Here is a 22,768-nt window from a genome sequence, read left to right on the forward strand (position 1 = left end):
GTTTTAAAATTAAAAGAACCATCTACAACAGCATTATCATTTTTTTTTGAGCTGAAGAAATCTCTAGCTAGTATTAAACACGATATCCTCCAGAAAGGTAAGACTCTCACATGTAGCATAACCAATTAAATATGAGTTCAAAACAATTGTATTTATTTAGAATACTATGCACAGATGCATAATGCAACTGATGACCAAACTGTAAGCAGAACCACACAAGAATTTTTGCATTAAAAAGGAGAAAGGCAGCTCAAAGAAGAAAGGGAACAAATTATGAATAGAAATCAGCAGACTGGAACAGTATGGAATTTTTCCCTAGGATTCCAGGGACCAAACAGGAGGATATCCTGGTGCTGAAACTAGAGAAATAAAGTATGACAAAGCAGGAATGATACCAAATGAAACAAATGAACTGTCTTTTGTCAGATGTGAGTGGCTGACACTTCCAATTGATCTTCCCTTTAGTAATGGATTTCCTTCAAAAATTGATTTCCTCTAAAAACATATGCATCTGGCATTTCACTATTGGCATGCTAATGAAGTGAAATCTATCCAACTGGCTTTGTATACTTTTTTTTTTCTCTTTTGGGTAACTGTCAGTGGCCCCACATAAATAACCAGTTCTTAACACCCAAGTCTCCTTATCTGTAAAATAAGAGTAAAGTCATCAGAGACATTTTCTAAAGATCAAGTAGCCAGTGTTTAAATCTTCAATAGCATTGTCTTCATAGTACCGGTTTTGAGAACTGGCTGTTTAAAAGTAACCACATCTATATTCACATAGGAAGGCTAAAAGCAGTCCGATATTTTCAAACTGTGTTGGACTACGCAGTTTCCATTCATCTCTTAGGACTCTGAGCACTTCAGCAAGTCACGATACTCTACCTACAAAACTCTGGTGTGGACAGAGCTATTTAAATTTAGCATTTACCATAAATCTGATACCGTTTCAAAGCTTAAAGTTACATGTTGTAGCCAAACATGAAAATAGATAGTAAAAACACCTAGCAAAACAGTAGTTCAGTATTTCATTAAAAAAAAAAAACATCATTTAGAATCCTGTAATTTCGTATAGCAATACCATATCTGCAGTTATTCTTCATGATGTCAAACTGAACAGTTTAATGAGAAGCACTATGTCTCTTCTGAAAATTCCTAACAGTCAAGAGAATTAATCTTAGGAGAAATCATTACCAGACTTGGTTGGTTGCACTTCTGTGGTACCAGATGTTTTGAATCTTGAAGAAACAGGCTGTGTTTCATCAAAAGCTGAAAAAAGAATCTGAGCTTAAAATGCTGAGACCTGTGACTTAATGGGTTAGCATAAGATAGCTTTGTGAAGGCTGTGAAATTCCAGATGATGGTAATGCAAAGCTAAGCAAGATGGCACATTGCCTGGAAGTAAGGTGCAAGACAACCGTGTCATAACAACAAGGGATGATGAGTCCTCTGGCCTTGTAATTTGAGTCCCACGTGCCCAAAAGAATGTTTATCAGCAAGAAAAATTTATCTCATTAAATTTTCTAGGATAAGAGCTTTACAGTAAGTGAGAACACAGTAAGATATGACATTATCTTCAAGCAGTCAGTTTTTTAAGCCAGTAATAAATATGTTTTTCAAATGATTACACAGACAAAAATGTTGAATAAGCAGCTCTGAGAGTTGGTAGCCAAGATTCTAAGGCAGATTTTGAAATTACCATTTGCAGATCTAAGTGATGCTAAGACAATTGAAAAAATATGGAAATAATCCACTGATTACCTATCTCCATCTTTCTGGTTTCTGCTGAAGGTAGAAATACAGATTTCAAGGTTGGACTCTGAGTAGCTAAGAGCAAACATGAAAAAAAAAAAAAAAAGTGAGATAACCAGGTAGACAGTCTCCCTGCAAAGTGGTATGAAATTTAATCTTAACTGTAACTATCAAGTTTTTGTTTGGTTTGAATCTTTCTTCTTTCTATACATTTTTACCCTATTCAAACATTGTCATACATCAAATCAGGCTGAATCTATATTACTCGAGAGGTTTTTCTTCACTGTCCAGCATCCACAACCCAAACACATTTGATATAACACTTTCAAGCGTGTACCAACTGGTTACTATTTCATTATATATAGCTATTTTAAAGGAAGGTGTAATAGAAAAAGCAAAAAGGAGTAAGTAAGATGAAGTCAGTGAAATAATCACGGAAGTGAGTGAACAGCATCTTTCATTTGTTATGTTGTAATGAATACTACTACAAAGCCCTTAAAGTTATTTCACTTAGAAGCACAGGTAAACTGAAATGTGCTTGTTTTTGTAAAAGCACACAAGCCATCAAGATGGAATTAGGTTTTCTTACCTAAAGTCCAAGATGAGTATATTTCCACTATGTGTGGGCTTTACAATAGTGTTCTGCTTCTAACAAACAGATCCTACTAAAAGTCAACCATGTGTACAGGCCAGTGAGTGCCATTCCTTCCAGTAAACAAATTGGTACTCATTAATGCCTGTTTGAATTATAATATATTTGAAAGAGAAAATTTCCATCTCTATGTTTAATTGCTCTTTATCAAAACAAGGTTTATCTTTTTGAAAAGCAATTACGTTAGAATTTTAAAACTCATCTTCTTTGAGATCGCAAAAAAATATTCAAACAAGGTGTGGGGCTCATTTTTAGTGCAGACAATATGAATATAATCCAAAAAGTGAACATTTGTGTTTCATATATTGGATCCGCTTTCCCATTTGCCTTCAATCCAGTATGTCATACTAATAAATATGATCCCAGGTTACCATAATGATTTCTATAGAGATGAAAATAATACAAACAAAAGCCATATGATTCACAGCTTTTGTCAACAAAAGCTTCCTTTGATCCATTATGTATGAACTATGAGAGCTCTCCCAAAGGCAACAGAACAGTAAGGCCACGTTAACAAAGCTATCTTTTCAGGAAGTTTTGAATTCTTTCTGTGTGGTCAGTATATTTAGTTTATAAAATAAGGGAGATGTCTCCCTCTGGTACAGTCTAGATAGAAAAATAAAGAAAAAAGCCTTCTGGGGAACTAGGGCAGAATACAGGTCACATATACTTAAACATCAGGAAATAAATTTTGCTTTCTTCACTGATTATATAACCCGAGGTGATCACAACATGCAGGGTGATTTTACAGAGCAGTGAAATCTCCCATATGTGACCACTCAGTCACTTTCACACAGTATCTGAGTTCAGCACAGACTTCACTGGAAAGTCAACAGACGCTCCAGTTGACCCAATGGCAGGGTCCAGCCTCACATAATTAAATCCTAGTTTTTGCTATATGGAATTATTTGGCAGAAATGGAATACATTAAAACAAGACCAAAATAAATATCTAAAACACTTATGTTGCCTCAATTGTTATTACTTTACCTTTACCACTGATAACAGCATAAAATTAGATCATTATTCCCCAGCAGAAAGAAAAAATACTTCTCATCCCTTGTAACTTCCATGTCTTAAGCTACATTTCCATCAAATATGTTCTTAAAACACCGAATGACTTTCTATCCGATGCTACCTCTACCAGCATTTAACTGAAATTATTTCACTACAGTGAAAACAAATATGTATCCCCATTCCCACAAACACAACTGGAAAAGAGTTCTCAAAAATTGTAACAAATTGTGAAGATCTTTCACATATTCTGCTTGGTTCAAATACATGTATGCACTTCAAGAAACAAGAGCTAGTCCTGGAAATTATTTTAAAATTTGGCAGAGTGCATTAGGTAAAAGTATGTTGTCTAAATAAATCAGCACTACACAATAACTTCTTGTCTAAGGCTTAACGAAATACCAATCCACACTGACATAAGATTACTCCAGTTATCTAGTGAAAAGAAAACCACAATCTGTAATGGCACGGGTGCAACTGTATAGCTCTGTAATATGGTATTGCCACTGCTGGTAGCAGGCCATAAACTTTGTACATAGTTCAGGACCCAGGCCGGGCAGGTCTGCCTTGCCCAAACTCTCCTTGACATGCCTATAGCTTTGGTTTGCTTTGGTCTAGCTGTAACAACTCCTCCAACTGACTAAGTGACTGTATCAATTAATTTTTATTGTTTATCTTCTCGTAGTACTCTATAGTACCACAGCCTGTCACTACAATAAAACAAAACTAGACTGAGAATGAAAAAAGAAACTTGCAAATTTCATGAAGAAGAATCTAATTGCTGCCATCATTTACATTTACTGAATGATATTATTGCAGTTCAAGTCTTAAAACCTATCAGCTAAACAACAACGACAAATATCAGGTATTACAGGTAATTTTCCATGGAAGTTTACTCGAATTTACAAACAAAGTTATTACCAAGTTGTGTCAACGGACTTTTTGGAGCATCAAAGATTCTGGATCCAGAAGGAACTGGGTGTATTTCATTAGAAGCTATGATAAAAGAAATAATCAAGGCTTTATTTAATAAAGAATGCTGCAAGGAACAGTATGGAAGTATATTTTGTCTTATAAAGCACTCCTGAAACCAATGATGTTAAACAACAAAAAAGTGGTTCCAACCTAGAAAAAAAAAACACAAGCACATGCATCTTGGTCACTTTAAAAAGTGTGTGGAATCTGCATGAAATCACACTTTCTCCCCCAAACACGATACTAAGAATCATCAATCAGAGGAAGTTAGTAATGAAAATCCATCAGTAACTATGGTCACCTAGTTTGAAATTAAGTAGTAACGCATCCGGATTACGTTTCATATCTTCATCTTAAAAAGCACAACAACAACAACAAAAAAACAAGCAAGATTAATTATGCTTAAAAACTGATTAAATGTTAGCATGAAAAATAGATTGATGTTTTAGCTTCAGTAAATTCTGGAAACCTGCTGGCAACTCTAAGAGACAAAAGAGAGTATGACATTAGCATGAATCAATAGGAATACGTAAAAAGATCTTAACTGAGAAGCATTAGCAGTCCTCTTCACAAGGAACATTTGTATTTCTGTGGTGGAAAAAGCTCACGGGCTTCTCGTTTATGAATCATCATCCTGTATTTATACCATTTGTGCTTTAGAAAATCAAAATCAATATATATATATATAAATAACCAACAGTTTGGGTTCATAATTTTGCATAGTTTGGGGATTAAAATAAAGACAACAAAATCAACGCTGGAGAACGTAGAACTATGAATGCAAGAAGAAAGTAAATGCTGTTCCAAATCACAAAACTAATTACAATACTTATAAGAAGTTAAGATCTTTCATTACAAGAAAACTCTGAAAATAATAAGAATAATAGAAAAAAAAATCTGTAAAGCTTCTTTTTTTTTTGGCCTCCAGGACAAACACAAATACATCCTGTCACACACAAAGTAAAATTTTCCTTTTGCATTACTGTTGATGCTACCTAAACGAACCTGTCATCAGAGGAAAATCATTGAGGTCGTTATTTCAATTGTATCACTGAGGTTATTTTACTGATGGAAATTTTCTTTGTTGGTTTTATAAATCACATAAACAGAAATCATTACTTTGAAAAATAACATTGAATCAACCAGTCAAATCTGCTAGCAATAATGATGTACATACTAGCCACAGCTCAGCCAGAGCTAGATGCATTTTGGTTTACATTTCATCTTTGAGTTACTAGAAACAGAAAGGGAATCAAACATTTTTAATTAGGACTTCATTTGGAGTAGCTCAATAGAAAGAGGATGTAGTAGAAAAATTCTGCTAGAGGGAAAAAAAAAAAAAGAACCATTTACTGGACAAAGAAGGTAAAAAGCAGCAAAATTAGTTACCCAGTATGTTTTGAGTTTGCAATTCGGGTTTAGGCGTTGATTTAAATTCCTTAGGTCCATGCTTTCTCTCAGCCTGAGCTAGAAAAGAAGAAGCTTTATTTAATTTTGAATCCATCTGAGCTTTTCTTTATCTACTGCTCAAAGCCCACTGTCTTCCTTACCGCTATTTTATGCTATCTGATTAGAATAATTTCTGCAGTGGCTCAACTTCATCATGTGAAGTCCATATGCATTGGATTTATTCTGTTGCAATTTTACATAAGCAAAAGGAAAATATTAGTCAAAAAGAACAAAGCTAAGATTGTAAGTTCAAACAGCACTACTGCTATGGTCTCTCAAGTTTTGTTCATACCTTTTAAGTGTAATAGACTTATTACATCACATAGTGCATTTACAAATATATTCCCAGCTATTTTTTAATCCTGCTCATGCAAAAATTATCAGGAAAAGAACACAGATTCACCTGTAATACCCTAGCTCTTCCATTTAGCCAGTAATAACAATAAAATCAGCTTTTGATTTTTATTATTTTTTCTGCATCTTCTGAGTAAACCACGGGCAGCTAATTAAACAGCAATTTGTTGTACCTAAATTGAACTGCTAGCCATATTTTAATACACTAGTGCATAATTATATGCCTCCTGTTTCACATAACATTTATTTACTATGGTATGTATCACTTTTTTCATCTTGTCAGAGGGCCCGTAGCATTTAATCAATCGTGAAGGACACAAAACCAGAAATCTGTGATTATAAAATGAAAAAGTGTACTAATATGGAACACAGGATGGTAAGTTCTCAGCCTTGAATGGGTAAGACCACTAATTCCTTCCACAGAGTGAATTACACTGCATTTAGCACAAACTGGTATTTATAGAAGATCTTTAATATTGGTGGGCATCATAATTTTAGCCTTTAAAAAATTTTAGTCTTCATTTAGCTTAATAAAAGAACACTTTCATTTTGAAATGGAGTAAAAGAGGAGATATTTTCCTTTTTCACCTCCATACTTCTTCCCTGATCAACTAAGTATGCTTCAAGAAAGAACTACTCAAGTGTATTTCTAAGTTTATTATTTCATTTTCTGAAGAAAACGCACTGGTTTCTAGCTTGCAAATAGCTGGATAGTTACTCCTAAAGTTACAAACATTCTACCACATTTTATTTTTTTTTTTGGGGGGTGGGTAGTGCCACAAAAGCTTCAATCTCCACACATGCTGCCTTATCAGGACCCAATTCAGCTTCTACTAAGTCAACAGTGCTGTTACTGTCATCACTGGAAAGGGGATTTAGCAGTACAGAGAAGTTCAAGGAATTTATCTTTATGAAGGTTGTGGGAGAAAATTCACCCGTGAGAGACCTAGAAAGATAATGGAAACAACAAACAAACCCGAATTTCACAGAAGTACTTCAAAAGCTAACTTTTTTTTTTTCTGTTGAAATGTAACCATGAGAAAACAAAGTCAAATGCAGACATTTAGGCCTCATTATGCACTGTCTGTTTTTTTGTTTGTTTTCAGAGGCTAGCTGGTTTATACTCATATGAAGCATGACTCTTGGCCACTAAGTTAGCTGAGCAAGAACAAGAGAAACCGTGTCTAAAATTGGGATAAAAGAAACCAGGCTCTCCTCTATTTTGCACAGAATGGTGTAGGGTTGATATGAAGCAAGAGATGACTTTTTTTTTTTTTTTTAATATATGAAGTGGTACATGAAGCAGAAACTTTAGACCTTAAAAGTTAAATTACAGAAAAAGAGGAATTCACCCAGAAATGCCTCTGGCTTTTACAGGGTATGAGGTAAAGTAGGTTTAATATTCTTCTGGGCTGGTTCAGAGGTAGCTGCAAAGTAAATCATTAATATAACAAGCATGATAAGCTAGTTTACTCTTACACCATGAAACATAGCAAGCATTCATTTAGGCAGCATTTCTTATTTTTCTTTAAGTTCTCTCAGCTCTCTCATTTATTTTCCTCTCTTCCTCCCCAGACAGCATTTGCATATTCTGATGGAAGCAGTAATTCCACTTCTTCAAGTATCCCATGTGAGCACAAGGGGAAGACTTCAGGATCCAGAAGGAGGACAGGAAGAACAGAACTTGGAAAATATGGCAACAAAGGAGTTACCATGCATTATCCCTACCTATCCCTACTATGCATTAACTCTACCTTGGATTCACAAGTGGTTGTTTTTACTTCAAGTCTGTTGTCTATTTGACAAGTCTGCTTTGATATATTTCTGGTATAATTCTTTACATAAATAAATAACCTGCTGTTTTGGGTTTTGTTTGTTATGTTTTTTCCAAAGTAGTTCTTCCATGTCCTAGACAAATGTGCTATTTGTAACTGTTGGTCAGTTCCAATTTCCCTGTGAAGTTAATAAAATGCTCACATTGGATTCAACTGAATTTTCATGACTGAAAAAAAATAAAAGTAAGAAAGCATGAATTCACGCTGTTCTGTTAAGAATATATTATTCTTAACTGGAAAATATTGTAACAAGCCTGGCAAAAACAAAGCATGAAAAAGCTTACTAACTAGTCTTTCCATGGAAGTGTATGCCAAGGGAGGGGAGGCCTGAAATTAAGAAAATGGTGGGATGCTTGGCTGACAAATACATCAAAAAAAAGCTGCTGACCAACACCACACCACAAAACACACCCTTTGGCAAAGACCCAGCGGAACATAAGAGCGGCCCAGCTCATGGAGCTTTTCAGATAATTCTGCTTGCTGAAATACTCTAAGTTCTTTTCTTCCCTTCTTGCATGACAGAAAGCACCCAGCTCTTTTTAAATGAGTATTCTGTTGCCACTTCTGGTGCCAGTTCCTAAACCTTTCACAGTAAGTAATGACTGTCTTACTGCAGGTCAATCTAGTATGATTTTCAAACTGGTAAGTCTGAATGAAATATAATGAAACAGATCTTATTGATAAGCTATATTAATTGTGCCTACATGTTACCCTGTTTCTCAAATATAACCCGTGTGAAAGGCTGGTGCTCAGAACTCTCACTTCAGTTGCTTGTGCAAGTCTGTCTCAAACGCATAACTATTCAGGTTATTTTTGCCTATTCAATAGCTAAACAGAAATTAAACTCAGATAACTTCTGTGTTCTTTTAAGGGACTCACTCTCGTTTCTATTTCCCGCTACTGCCATTTCCCCCCTTAAACTGAAACACTGTAATCACAATGGATACAGTCTCTAATGTAAATAGTGTGACACACCTGAAAAATCTTCTTTAACATGAGACATTGGTACTGTGATCAGCAACTTACGAATAAAAGGAATGGTCACCAATGGAAAAGAGATATGGAAGCAAAACCACAGAGGAAGCATGAAGTAGAAGATGAAAAGGATTTCAAGTATTTCAGTAAATAACTGATGGTATGATAGCCATATGAATATGTTTAGATGTAGCAAACAGTTACATATCATTTGCTACTAAAAAGAGAGTAGTTGTCAATTACTACCACGTATAATGAAACACACTATCCAACTTCAAAAAAATATTATTCTGTACTATGTCTAGAGATGACGAAGTTTATGATTAGTTACTGTATAGCAGGTACTTAATTAAAGAACACAAAGGAATGCAAATGGAATGGACTGATTCTCTCCGCCCAGGCTGATGTATCAACCCCTGTGTCAGATTTCACACTGTTAACTTGACTAACCAGAAAATTCCAGCACAAGAAATGGTGTATTTTGATTGGAATGCAAGCCTGAGGACTAGGATTTCTTGCAGGACAAGTGATTACATAAATTTATGCAGTCAATTCTCACTTTCACAAAATTGTGAAGTTCCGTAAAATATATTTGTAAATTGCTTGTTCTGTAGTTATATAAACAAGGTAAATTATTCTGTAAAGTAAGTTTGTAATTTAAGCCTACAAGAGACCTCAAATTGTAAAACAAACAAAAATATTCTTCACATTTTTTTTTAATTATCCACACATTTCCAATTAATGTTGAGCTGCTTATTAAAACATATGCTAAGTTTCTAGAATTTAGAGCCTACTTTGATAAAATATTCCTGTGAAGGAACATTTTTGTTTTACTTTTAATACTTAGGATGAACAGAAAAGAGCAATTCACATAAAGGTTTGGCCCAAAGGAAGGCATAGTGAAAAGCAGAATTTGGCATATAGATTTATCTACAGGGTGCAAAATAAAAATCAGCATTTTCTGGATACTAAAAACAACGGCTTGCTTCATCTAAAACATGGTTAGTGATCATTACATGTTTTTGCTGCATAACTTCATCTTGTATCTCTTATTTCCTATATATATTTTTTGTAGTGTCTGTGAACTGTGACTGTTCAATCTTAATCTCACACATGCATTCCTCTTTTTCTTTCTATCTTGAAAGTCAGAAGATCACGGTGCATCACAAGATGACTTCTGTTTTGCCATTTTTCACAATTTCAAGATATCCATCAGCCCACGAAGATATGCTTCCGTGCTTCTATTATTATTCTATTCTAATTAATTTCATTATTATTACAGGTTTTTTGTTTTGTTTTGTTTTTGTTTTGTTTTACAAACTTAACAACCAGAGTTTTATTACAAAATTATATTTAGATTTTTATCTACATTCTAATTCTAGGTACCATTCAGAGCTACTAATTAGGCTTCATTATGCTCCTTTCTTCCACCTACTACGTTTAGTAACACAACAACTGCATTAAGCAACACAAAGATGAATTTAATTTAAGTTTGTATCTTTGGCAAAGATATTCAACAGAGTTTCTAAAAATAGAATTCTCATTACCTGGAAGGGACTCTGGGGAGATTTCTTGAACTTCTGGTGTTTTGGATTCAGCAGGCCATACATGGGTTTCATTCTTAGCTAAAGGGACAAAGATAGTAGAGAGTTATAAAAAAGTTGAGGCTGTTCTGTTCCACTACAGATTTGTTTCTGTCCCACTTCAGTCTGCCAAATAAAACCAATGTGCTTGAATGGCTGAAGAGCTTTAGGAATCAATGAACATCCACCACACAATGAGTACAATCATCTGCCTAGTGATGTTGAACATGCATGCAATTTTTGGTATTGTTTTATTCATAAAAAAGGATGCTTTGAAAATAACATTTAGAGCAAGTTTTATGAGTCATTACTTTCACAATACAAAATAGTTTTCAGTGTTTTTCATTTGTCTAGCATTTCAGCATTCACAGTAAAATCCCTTTCAAAATTCAAAAACGTAATACCGATTTTCAATCTTCTAATACCTAAAGGAGTCCTACAAGAAAGCTGAATCAGGATTCTTTAACAGGGAGTATAGTGAAAGGACAAGAAGTAATGGCTTAAAGTAAAAGAGAAGAGATTTATATCAGATGTTAGGAAGAAATTCTTTACTATGTTTTTTGTTTTTTTTTTCCCCTCTGGACTACTATTCTTTTTTTTAAAAAATAGCAAATTTTTGATTAAGTAAATAAAAAATATTTTGAGAATTAAAAAATATGTTATTCTGAAATGTGTTATTTTGACTTTTCTAAATAATATAAAATTAAAATAGTTGCAATATGTCAGGAAATCATACTTAGTCGTAACTTCATACACAAAATAAGCCTTACTGCATTTTGCTGTAGAAATTGTTCTCAGGTATGAGTGAAGGAAATTTATACTTGATCAATATGTCTATTTGTCAATTATTTTACAAATTTAAATTATTTCTGGGGGTATTTTTGATTTGCAAGCAATAATTCTTTCCTGTTTTACAATCCTTTGAAATCCGGTATTCCCCTGTGTGTACACCCATGCACTTGATGTTCTCTGGTAAGGAACAAATAGTAAATGGAACAAAACAAAACATCATTTGTTTACCCCAGTTATTTTCACAAAGATGATTGTGTAATCTGCCATAAAGAGTGGCTCCAAACTGGCATCACACCAGCTATTTTAGACGCATTAGAGCATCTAAATTTAGAAGTCCGAGTTCTACGCTCAGCCAACCGACAAAGTTGAACAACTGAAGTTACCTTTCTCTTTTACCTTATCTTTTGCTCATAGTCACTTTCCTATTTTTACTGGGCACCCTACTGAACCTTACAACCTATTTGAAAGCAAAATGTTTTCCCGCAGAAAGACATAATTTTAGCAGTAGAGAACCAAAACAATAAAACCTCCTAGTCCAAAACCAATATTGGACGTTTTATATTACAGTTTACTAGAAGTGAGGGTTGTCACAAATGGATTTGTCAAAATATGGTCTACTGACTTCAAATGGTACATTTGTTTGTTACCTGCACATCTCATACCTTTAACTTTCTAAACCTTAAAACCTTTAATCCATAACTAAATTAAAACCAAGCTAGCAAAGACAAACACCTTTTTTCTATACTTAATCTCCAAAGAAAATATTAGTTATCAAGTTAACAATATGGTAAATGACATTACCATGACTGAAATATAATAATGTTCTGTAATATATATACCGCAATTAAGTTTTTCTGCTTCATTTCGATTTTCAGTAGTCACAGAAGATGCTAGGAGTGTTTGTCAAATGTTCGTAAATACTTAGTCAATTCAGATACTAATTTTTCACAGAATCAGAAAATATCCCAAGTTGGATAGGAGTGACAAGGATCGTTGATTCCAACTCCTGGATCCACCCAGGAACACCCAAAAATCAGACCATGTGTCTGTGTGCGTTGGCCAAATGCTTCTTCAACTCCAACAGGCTCAGTGTTGTGACCACTTCCCTGGAAGCCTGTTCCAACCATCCCCACAGTGAAGAACCTTTTCCTAACATACAGGCTGGTGTCCTGTCACTGTCCCCAGAGAGCAGAGCTCAGCGCCTGCCCCTCCGCTCCCCTCATGATGGAGCTGCAGGCCGCCATGAGGCCTCCCCTCAGCCTGCTCTGCTCTGCGCTCAACAAACCACGGGTTCTCAGCTGCTCCTCAGGCATCTTCCCCTCTAGTCCCTTCACTATCTCTGTAGACCTCCTTTGGATGCTTTGTAATAGTTTGATGTTCTTCTCATATTGTGGATATATACCCAAAATTGTACACAGTGCTCAAGGTGAGGCCACGGCAGCGCAGAGCAGAGCGAGACAGTTCTTTCCCTCAACCGGCAGTGCCTGAGGCACCCCAGGGTAGGGTTTGTCCTCCTGGCTGCCAGGGCACGCTGTTGGGTCACGTTCGGCTTGCTCTTAACTAGAAATCCCAGATCCCTTTCTGTGGAGCTGCCTCCAGATTCTTGTCTCCCAGTTTGTACGTACACTCAGAACGACTCTGTCCTAGGTGCAGAATCCAGCACCTGCTCATATTAAACTTCATGCAGTCAGTGCCCAGCCCTCTACTTTGTCAAGATCTCTCTGCAAGGCCTTTCTGCCCTTGACAGAGTCAATGGCTTCTCCCAATTTATTACTGTACACAAACTTATTTATCATTCCTTCAAGCTCTGCATCAAGCCATTTATGAAAACACTGAAGAGCTCTGGCCCCAAAATGGAGCCCTGTGGAACCTCACTAATGACTGGCTGCCAGCCTGATGTAACCCCATTTGCTAAAGCCCTTTAAGCCCGGCCTGTTGGCCAATTGTTCACCCATCCTATTATGTACTTGCATACTGGACATTTTGTCCAGAGAGATACTACAAGAAACAATACTGAAAGCTTTGCTGAAGTCCAAGTAAGTCAGCCTTAGTTCAAACATATCCTTACTCAAACACGTTCCAACGTTACTCTGCTGTGTAGCTCTACCCTTGCATGCACAAAACACCTGAACAGGAAGAAGCAGTGCTCTCTTCTCACTGCAAAGCAAACCACTCTGAGAATGTGCCAAGGCCAGCAATGGACCAACAGAGTTAAAAAAAAAAATAAAAAAAAAATCTCACATAGTAAAGAGTTCAGATGAAGTACTAGGCCTAGGCAAGCCAAAAATCACCAGTTCCAGAATTCTGCTCAAGCCATCTGGGAAAGAGGGACCAGGGACATTTTTAAGGTTATAAATACAGCTGTATTTCCCATGATTGTGCCATTCACAGGTGATTTGCTAATTTACTGAAATTAAACAAAAGCCTCAATAAATCTCTTTCACATGGAGTTGGAACCAGCAAGTTCCAGGAATACTCATGAGATATGCATGAAATTTGTATTGAAATTTGTGGCTACTCTTTTCTCATGGATTTAATTACAGATCACAGAATCACAGAATTGAAGGGGTTGGAAGGGACCTCGAAAGATCATCGGGTCCAACCCCCCTGCCAAAGCAGGTTCCTTAGGTAATCAATAAGAATCTCTCCATGAAACAATTACTCACATCTACTCAAATCAGAACTCATAAAATAAAATTCACAGAAAATCTGGTCTTACAAGTGGACACAAACTCCCGTTTTTACAAACACTGAAAGATAACACCTATATAAAAAAGTTACAATGTAAAACAAAACAAAAACCCTAAATACCACAAACATGGTTGTGTTTTTCCTTCCTTTCTCTATGGATCAAAGCTAGTACATATTCTTTTGCATGACCATGAAACACTTTAAAAAAAAACCAAACTGATCATTTGCTTTAAAATAAGTGTATTACTACAAACTCTTGGAATTCCAAAGAAACCATTAATTAAACAAATAGAAAATTAAAGGTACAACAGGAAAAAAGGGCTTTTCTCTTGCATATGCAATCTCACAGCCCCCAGTACTACAGATGCTTCTCACAAACAAATATGAGCTTAGTTCATTTCTGCTTACCCAGTTTTTTCCTGGATGCTTGATGTATGTCATCTATTGTCAGGGGAGGAAAGAGTTTCTGCTGAGTTTCATTGAGACCCGGAACAATAAGGTGCACTACACAAAAAGGTGAGTGAGCTGTTAATTCCAGTTGAGCTGAACAATAAATATATAGTCTGCCCTCTGAAATATGTGACCAACTACTACAGAACCACTGGGAGTTTAGCCTGAATATCTGGGAACTGAATTAACTGATTTTTTTTTTTTTTTTAAATCACTCACCGTATTAACACCATTTCACTATTCATCAGAATGGCACACAATTCAATACCAAAGCATACAGCCCTGGAGTACTGTAATACCACAGATACCGGGACATTTTGTCTAGTGGGCCAAAGAGGACAACACCGAACATGTGGTTATCAGAGGTCACTACTCTAAGCAGTATATGACAGACATTCCCTATATGTTCCACATTTACATGCAAAAGACACATTTAATGAAATAACTATCAAGATCAGGAAAACAGAAAGCATTTACACAGTTCAAATTTTCAGCCATAGAGAAAGAAATATTGAAACAAAAAATCTCCTCACCTAATATTGCTCCAGGCAGAGAAGAACTATCTGAAGTTTTGGGCTGCGTCCGATTTTGAATGACTGTGGAGACAAAACAAGATCAGAAGATCATTTGAAAAGGCCTGCAACAGTAAACAAAGCCACCACTGAGACAAGCCTCAGCATGCTGAAAGCCTTTCCTCAATTTAATACTAAAAGATGAAGACATCATCGTAATCTTTCTAAGTTTGCATTCATTTTAAGAAACTGCAAATTGTGTTACTTCTATATTACCTCTTACTTGTGCATCTCTCCTTTCCCCTAGCATATCTGTTTGAGATCCTTGGTGAAAAATATCATTCTATGCTTGTGTTAATACATGTAAATGGCCAGCTCTGGCACATCTCATTTCCCTACCATTCGTATGTCTTTAGAAAAGACACGTACTGGAAAAAACAGATGTGAAGTAAATGTCAGTGCAGTCATAATTTAGCAGTAATTACTCTAATTTGCTTTTGCACCACCCTCCATTGTTTCTCGAACTGTGAAATACCTCAGAAGACAAGTTGCTTGATTTTGTTACTTAAAATTATTTACACTGTAATTTCCGTTAGCAAGTTTTAATCTGCACCTTATTTTCTACCACTGTCTTCAAGTAGTTCATTTTCAAAGCTTACACTACTATACCACCTCTCACTACTACAGTCACTGGTAAGAAACAGGTACTTCTCAAGGTCAATATATCTAAGTCTGTTGTAGCTGTCTCTCTCAACTGACTGGGGAAGGGAACAGAAGGTTAAGACAGTGGTGGAGCTAAAGACATCCACAGTGCAGACATCAAAAGTTTGGCAATGTTATTCTCATCTATACTACTGCATTTCAAGCTGAAATATTGAGCCATGCACAGCTGGAAGACCAAGACACCTGGACAATTCAGTAGAAACATGAAAAAATGGATAGTAGCCGAAGTCAAAATTGATTGGTATCCATTCAGGAAATCAACTAAGGCATTGCTTATAATGCGAATTAATAACTCATTTTATTAACAACTGGGTAACAGCTTGGCATTATTTGTAATTAAAGAACATGATAGTTTCTAAGGTTCTACCGATTCTAAAAGGAAAGTTTCATGCATTCACATCACATCAGAAGTTTTTTTCCCTCCTATTAATTTTAAATCAGTCTTGCAGAACAAAAGAAATAGTTTAAAAATATATCGAAGGTTACCTTGTTTGATTATTGTGACAGGGACCAACTTCTTATTATCTCGTAGCGTAAGCTGAAAGAAGGGAAAAAAAAAAGTCTTGGGATAACTGCCATCATAGTAACTGAACTTTCTTAGTAACAAAAATAGAGGGCTCTAATCCAAAACCGCGCCTGCCCCAAGCTAATGCTGGATATGGCTCTGGCCCCAGTTACTGAGGGTTACGCTATTGCTTCAGTTCCCATGGGTTAACATAGTAATATTGCATTTTAATCTCCTTTGTTTCAGTTTGAGATGTTTTGCTTCATAAAAACACAGTATTTGACAGCTTAGGAAACCCCAATCTTTTTTTCTTTTAAGAATCTCTTGAGCACTCACTAGAGTGTAAGCCAGAAAGCTAAGAAAAACTGTCATTTAACTAAAACAAAACATCCGAAATACAGGCAATTACAAATGTGGTTACAGGATAAAATTATATTCTTAGGAAGAGTATTTTTTGAACACCAACTACTCCAGAACCAAGTGTATATTTGTAACTATCAGCATGCTTGGGTCCGTAGTCTGCATAAAGTACGAGTAACTGAAGAGTTGTTTAATTCAGTGAAAGTGGTTCCAAAGACTAATTGGCCAGCCACCCGTGTTCTTCTCAGAATTGTTACGCTAAACGCTAGCACTCTTCTGCTGCTCGTTTGTCTTTTACCCAGATTAGCTTTTGCCTAAGTGTGCATCTTTTCCAGAATTCTGGTAACCATGAAAAGAAGGAGTACATGAACAAACCTCACATTTTTTAAATAAAGATAATAGCTTTTCTATATGATTATAAATCAGTATTCCCTACCACACGTCTCGTAGGACCAACTTCTGAAAGCCTTTAATATAGTAAGGAGAGGGGAAAAGGAAAACTCTCATGTCAGCAGTAGGAGAATGCTAAATACATTAAAAGTGGAGGTTTGCTTTTATTTATTTATTTATTTATTTATTTATTCAGTTATACCTGAGTTACAAGAAAGAAAATAACTCAGACAACTATCTCTCTGTGTTAAATGTACACCACTTAAAGTCAGCATCAGTTAAAGTTAATTTTGCAATTCATGATATCTGGTCTACTTCATGTGAAAATGCTTGCATGAAAATTCAGCATTTGATGAATTTATTTACTTAAGGCTATCTATTTCTGCTCTCTTCTAAATATTTACATCTTCAAAAAGTACTGGTTGGAACAAACCAAAAGCCTAGGAAGCTGGAAGAAGACAGATCTTAATAAATTAGATAGCTTTTTCTCCAGAAAAATGGATGGAAAAGCTTATTCTACAAAAGCCATTATTTTCTGTTACCTAGTAACAAGTTTGTATTGGAATGAATATGGTCAATCATTGCCATTGACAAAGGATATGAAATTATGTTCCTTTCCTATCACTATTCTGCCTTTATTATTAATAAGCCTACCTTTTTATTTTGCCTTTTAGTAAAAAAAAAAAATATATAAAAAATGTTTCAGCTGATCAGCTTTTGAAGTAACCCTGCTATTCATGTAACTAACAAGTGGGATAAAATGCATATATCCAAAGCAGCAGTCTATTTAATTGTATTTCTCACCAGGAGCCCTTATAATCAAATAAACAACTCTTAAGAGTCCACTCACACAACTCTAGTGTGGAACTTGTAATCATAATTATTATTAGTCCTCACACTAATAAAATACTCTTACATTCATTGACAAGAGCATACTGTATTGACTAATAATGGATGACTGTAATGACAGCAAAACAAAAAAGTTAAATACACTAAGCATGCATTAAAATACATTCAGAATTTAGCTTATCACTTCAGAACAAATCTCTGGCATGAAATCTGTGTTCTGCGGCTGCTGTACTTATGCTGTCTATGTGCATCAGTACGCAAGTGCTACACTTGAAATGTAACCCCATGTTGTCAGTCCTCTTAGTCTCTAAAAAGCACCTAATACAGGTATTTCTGTACCTAGTAAAATTTATGACTACATTTCAGAAACATTAACGTATCATCTGTAGTAATAGCACTGTTAACTGTATTTTCTAGGCACAGAATACAAAGCACATAGGTATTAGGAACATTAGTTATTAAAGTGATTGTGGAAACTCCATGCAGGAAGATGACAAAAAGTATTGCTTAATTTCAGAGGAAAATTAGTTTTGTAAGCTATACCATCAATCAGGTATCTTAACTTCTGACTGCATACCTGTTGCATATTGCATAAAGGACTACAGTTCATTGACCAAATGCTATATGGCCACATTACTTCTAGAATACCCGTTCTTTCTGTATTTTTTATATTTAAGTAGCCAACAAATAATTAGCATATACTGAAAAGAGACTCCCCAAGGAAGCATTACAGTCAACATGGCTTGGGTAAGCTTGGGAAGAACACGTTTTCAAATGATAGAAGCTGAGAGCCCTGCTTTTCGATTGAAAATCTCAAGGCGGACTCCACCTTCTAGCCTGAGATTATGAAACTACAGGAACCTACTCAGACAAAAGACGAAAGAAATTGCCTCTGCATTCCCTCCACCCTACCACCACTCATTGTTTATAAAGGGAAAAACAATGACTGTCCCTAGAGGTCTTCTTTTTTTCCCCCTCTTGTTAGTTGTAGCTTACATAGCCCCAGGAGATTAGTCAAACTTAGTGGATGAACCTGCCAAAAGAAACACAAGCTGAAATGTGACTGATATTGAAAGGGCAGAATGACTAGATGGATCGGTAATGTTGCTTTAATAAACAGCCCTTAAAAATGTCTCCTTACAGCGAAGAATTAGAACCATGCTCATACAATTTAGTTGTGTCTTTGGAGAAAAAACAAGGCACAAACAAAGCTTGGCCTAAACAACTTCTTTTGGCTTTGCACTGATGAAACATACTCCACCTAATACTGTGGAAACTAAAGTAATAACATAAATTTAAGAGCTGGACACTATCAGCTTCCCAGCCTTAGTTTTATGACTTTTTGCACCACTGAAGTGAGAGTGGCAAGAGGTTCTTTTTTTTTTTTTAAACAATCTGTGGAATGTTTTCATGATATTTCTATGGAGGGTGATGAAGCAGTAATACTCTTGAGCTAAGCCCTGTGAAGCTGACTAAAAAGACTTGATGTTGGCTCAAGTCCTCTTTTCATGCTTAAGCTGTACAAATATTTGGAAAATTGTTTTAGCTCACTTTCTCAGGACTTCTCTTGCATAAATAGAATCCCTGCTTTCACAGCAGTGCCCTTACAGGGTTAGGGTCCTGACACACAGGAATAAAGGAACATAGATTGCATAGCAGTAGCCAGAATGTATTACCTGGTCTTAGGCTGTCACCTGTGGCTTTAAAAATGTTTATGAGACCAATGGAAAGAACAGTGAAGTTGACTTCATCAGCAATGTAGTGAGATGAGCACCTTCTAGAATATCTATTCAACTGGCTTCATATTACCCACAGATAAAATATTTTCTCTTAAATGTGAGGCACAATCATGTCCCCAACAACCTAAGCATTATACTACTCTAATTCAGTATTTAAAGCTCTAATTGAAGTATTACTATCCTAAATGAATACCTAATTATTCCCACAAGAAACGATATGTAATGGGCTGTGGTTTGATTCGTGAAGGATTTCCAGGTCTTAAAATTACAGACAGTTTACAATATTGTTCAATACTACAAATGAACAATGAAAAAACGGACATGACAATCTCCTACTAACAAAACACCCAGAATATCAAAGACAGAAAAGAATCATGAATAACGAGTTCTTCCTTTATAATAATCACTCATGAAGTAGCCTTTTAAAACGTCTGAAGTAACAACTTCTAAAACTTTCCTTGGGCAGTTATTCCCTAGTCCACCCCATAGATGCTATCTTAAAAAAAATCATAAATAAGGAAAACAAAACTGAAGATTAGTTGTTGAACCCTGCCCTTTGAAAAAAAAAATTAGGAAAGTAAATGTGAAGAAGCCAACTTAATCTCATACAAGAAGAGGTAATGTTCAAGAGCTCTGAATAAAATTTCATTTTTTTCACCATATTAAAACTAGCTTACTAACAGGTTCAGTCTAAAATTCCTTGATTACTGCTTCACCTCTCAAAGGGACAAGTATCTTTATATCTGAATCTATGAATATACAAAATCCATCCATGCTGGCTCGGTAACTGTTATTGCAAGTGCCAAATCAGAAAAAATACGGAAATGAATAGCACTTATTTTGTTTTAAAACAAAAATATCCATATGGTTTGATGAAATAGTTAAATTCTACCCAGATGAGGATCTGCAAATATTTAATGAACTGCTTACCTATCTTGATATGAAAACTACGTTGCCCTTTTCAGCTTTCTCTGTCTCTGTAAACACTTGCCTCACATGAGAAATATTTGTGAATTCAGTGGGTAGACTAAAGATCACAGAAGACCCAAGTATGTATGAAATCTCTCTCTAAAATAACAGCATTACTTTATCACAAAATGAATTCCATGGAAGTGCAATCTTGACTACAGAAAATCCTCTAATCACCACAAATATCACAAGCTAACAAACCTGACTACTACAAAGGGATAAGCAAATTTTTGTGTTTAGAATCCACATACTGAAACTATCAGCTTTATCTTTGCTAAACCAGAATCAGTAGGTTTGATCAGTAGAGCTATCATTCTCCATCATTTAATCAATTCACACATTTAAACACTTCTTCATATAGTTATCTAGTCTTAAATTTACAGATTTTTGGTATTGGCGATTTGTGGTCGTATTTTCTTTCTCACGTTAACAGAAAAGCAAAAATTTGACTGTACAAAATACTAATCTGGTTTAAAAAAATAGGACTATTTTTGCATACCTGTGTTTGGGTATTAGGTACCAACTTGTACATATTCTGGAGATGTCCGTTTACTTTTTTACCTGATTTGACAGAAAGAAAAATAAATACACACAATTACTTTTGTTTTCTCCAAGCAAAGCAAGTAAAGTTTATTCTACTTTTTCAACAGGTAAGAAATTAACAAGACTTAATTATGATGTACAAAAACATAGCATGTAACAATTTTGTTCAGTCCTGTTTTTCCAGATTTTTTTTAAAATTAATTCAAGTGCAAAGCCTGCATTTCACATTTTGACAGGAAGGCAATGTTTTTGCTCTACCACAGGGGCAAGAAGGCTGAAATAACTTCTAATAGATTAGAAGCTTCTTGCGATGGAGCTGTAGATACAGAGGAGAAACAGTCCCTTTCCCCATCTCTTATGTTCTTCATATTCTTAAATATGAATACTTCAATACTGCAAAATTTGTCAATATATTCCACCTTTGCACTGTCCTGCTCCCTTTGAGTCAACAGGACAAAAAGCACAAATCAAGGTTAATATCATCATATTGCTTCACAATTCCAGCCAAAATTTCCAGAGCAAAAAAGCGCCAGAAAAAAAAAAAAATCAACTATAGAGAAATATCAATCAAAAAACATTTCAGTTGACACACTATCATGGAAAATCTTTGAAAGTGCTTGACATTTCTCAGGAACAAGACCTACTATTGGCCTGAAGACAAGGGAAAGCTCACAAACATTTCAAAATGATTTCATGAGAAAATTATGTTAAGATGGTCAGAAATAATCTACTTTCATCTCTTTTGGTAAATTTTGGTTAAATAAATATTGAACATTTGCCATGCTTTTTATGTTTTCCTCAAATCATGAATTAAAAACAGATTCTCCTCCCAAATCCTACCAAAGTGTTTAATGTATAATAAAAATTTGGGCTGATTCAACAAATACAGGAACGTGAATCCGTAACTGTGGCTTATAGTCATTTATATACTGTTTAGTGAGGAAAGAAAATTTATCGTGAAGGAGATGTACCTTAATACATGAAAAGACATTGGGTGGCTGCAAGACAGTCTAAATAATACAGAGAAAAAAAGTGGCTATTTTGTCTGATTGATAAACTGCTACCTAGACAAATGATAATAAAGAAAAAATGTTCACTCTATTTGCTGCTCAAAATTTTTCCATCTACCTACTATGCACTAGTATGAAAGACTTGAATCTGAAATGTGCTGCCAACTTTCTGATGAGAAATTAGTATTTGTTGAAATCAGGTACCTCAAATATGTAACAGACTAGTTAGTACCTGTATCAGCAGACCAGAGTGTAGACATACAGATTAATTGCAAGCCCTCCATTTTTTAGTTGCTGCAGAACTACCCACTGAATGCACAAGTCTACTTTCTAGAAAAAAAATTCTATCTAAAAACTTTAGGAACTCTTAGAAGAACATGTCTTTCAACCCAACTAAATCTGTCTCCATAACTCAAGAATGTTCAAAACATGTGGTGTCCGTAAAAATATCATTTAGAAATATATTATACATAAAAATCAAATTTTGTGATGCCAGTGGACATATTTCAATCATAGTCTTGAACACAGTATTAAACTCTAACCACTATTCACTCTTATTCTCTCAAATGCTCAAATCTGTTTTGGGACTAGCTCAATAAATTGCTTTTAAATGCTGGAAAAGCAGTTATTTAGCAAGCCTTCTTTAG

At 35.3% G+C, this 22,768-nt stretch overlaps 1 protein-coding gene across 50 annotated transcripts in view; it reads right to left on the reverse strand.

Annotated features, from left to right (window-relative positions):
* Positions 1–22,768, reverse strand: part of ABI3BP (ABI family member 3 binding protein) — a 152,063-nt gene that overhangs the window by 77,123 nt on the left and 52,172 nt on the right. For 37 of the 50 annotated variants that reach the window (XM_072023334.1, XM_072023336.1, XM_072023300.1 and 34 more), the window contains exons 6-14: positions 21,068–21,129; positions 16,243–16,294; positions 15,055–15,117; positions 14,480–14,575; positions 10,553–10,630; positions 5,782–5,859; positions 4,339–4,413; positions 1,762–1,827; positions 1,195–1,269 (exon numbers count right to left, since the gene is read on the reverse strand). In XM_072023334.1, coding sequence (XP_071879435.1) covers positions 1,195–1,269; positions 1,762–1,827; positions 4,339–4,413; positions 5,782–5,859; positions 10,553–10,630; positions 14,480–14,575; positions 15,055–15,117; positions 16,243–16,294; positions 21,068–21,129 — 645 coding nt within the window. The remainder of the gene's footprint in view (positions 1–1,194; positions 1,270–1,761; positions 1,828–4,338; positions 4,414–5,781; positions 5,860–10,552; positions 10,631–14,479; positions 14,576–15,054; positions 15,118–16,242; positions 16,295–21,067; positions 21,130–22,768) is intronic. The other 13 variants (XM_072023368.1, XM_072023415.1, XM_072023413.1 and 10 more) reach the window with 5 other exon arrangements.

The sequence above is a fragment of the Anas platyrhynchos genome, chromosome 1, assembly GCF_047663525.1.
Source record: "Anas platyrhynchos isolate ZD024472 breed Pekin duck chromosome 1, IASCAAS_PekinDuck_T2T, whole genome shotgun sequence".
Lineage (NCBI taxonomy): Eukaryota > Metazoa > Chordata > Aves > Anseriformes > Anatidae > Anas > Anas platyrhynchos.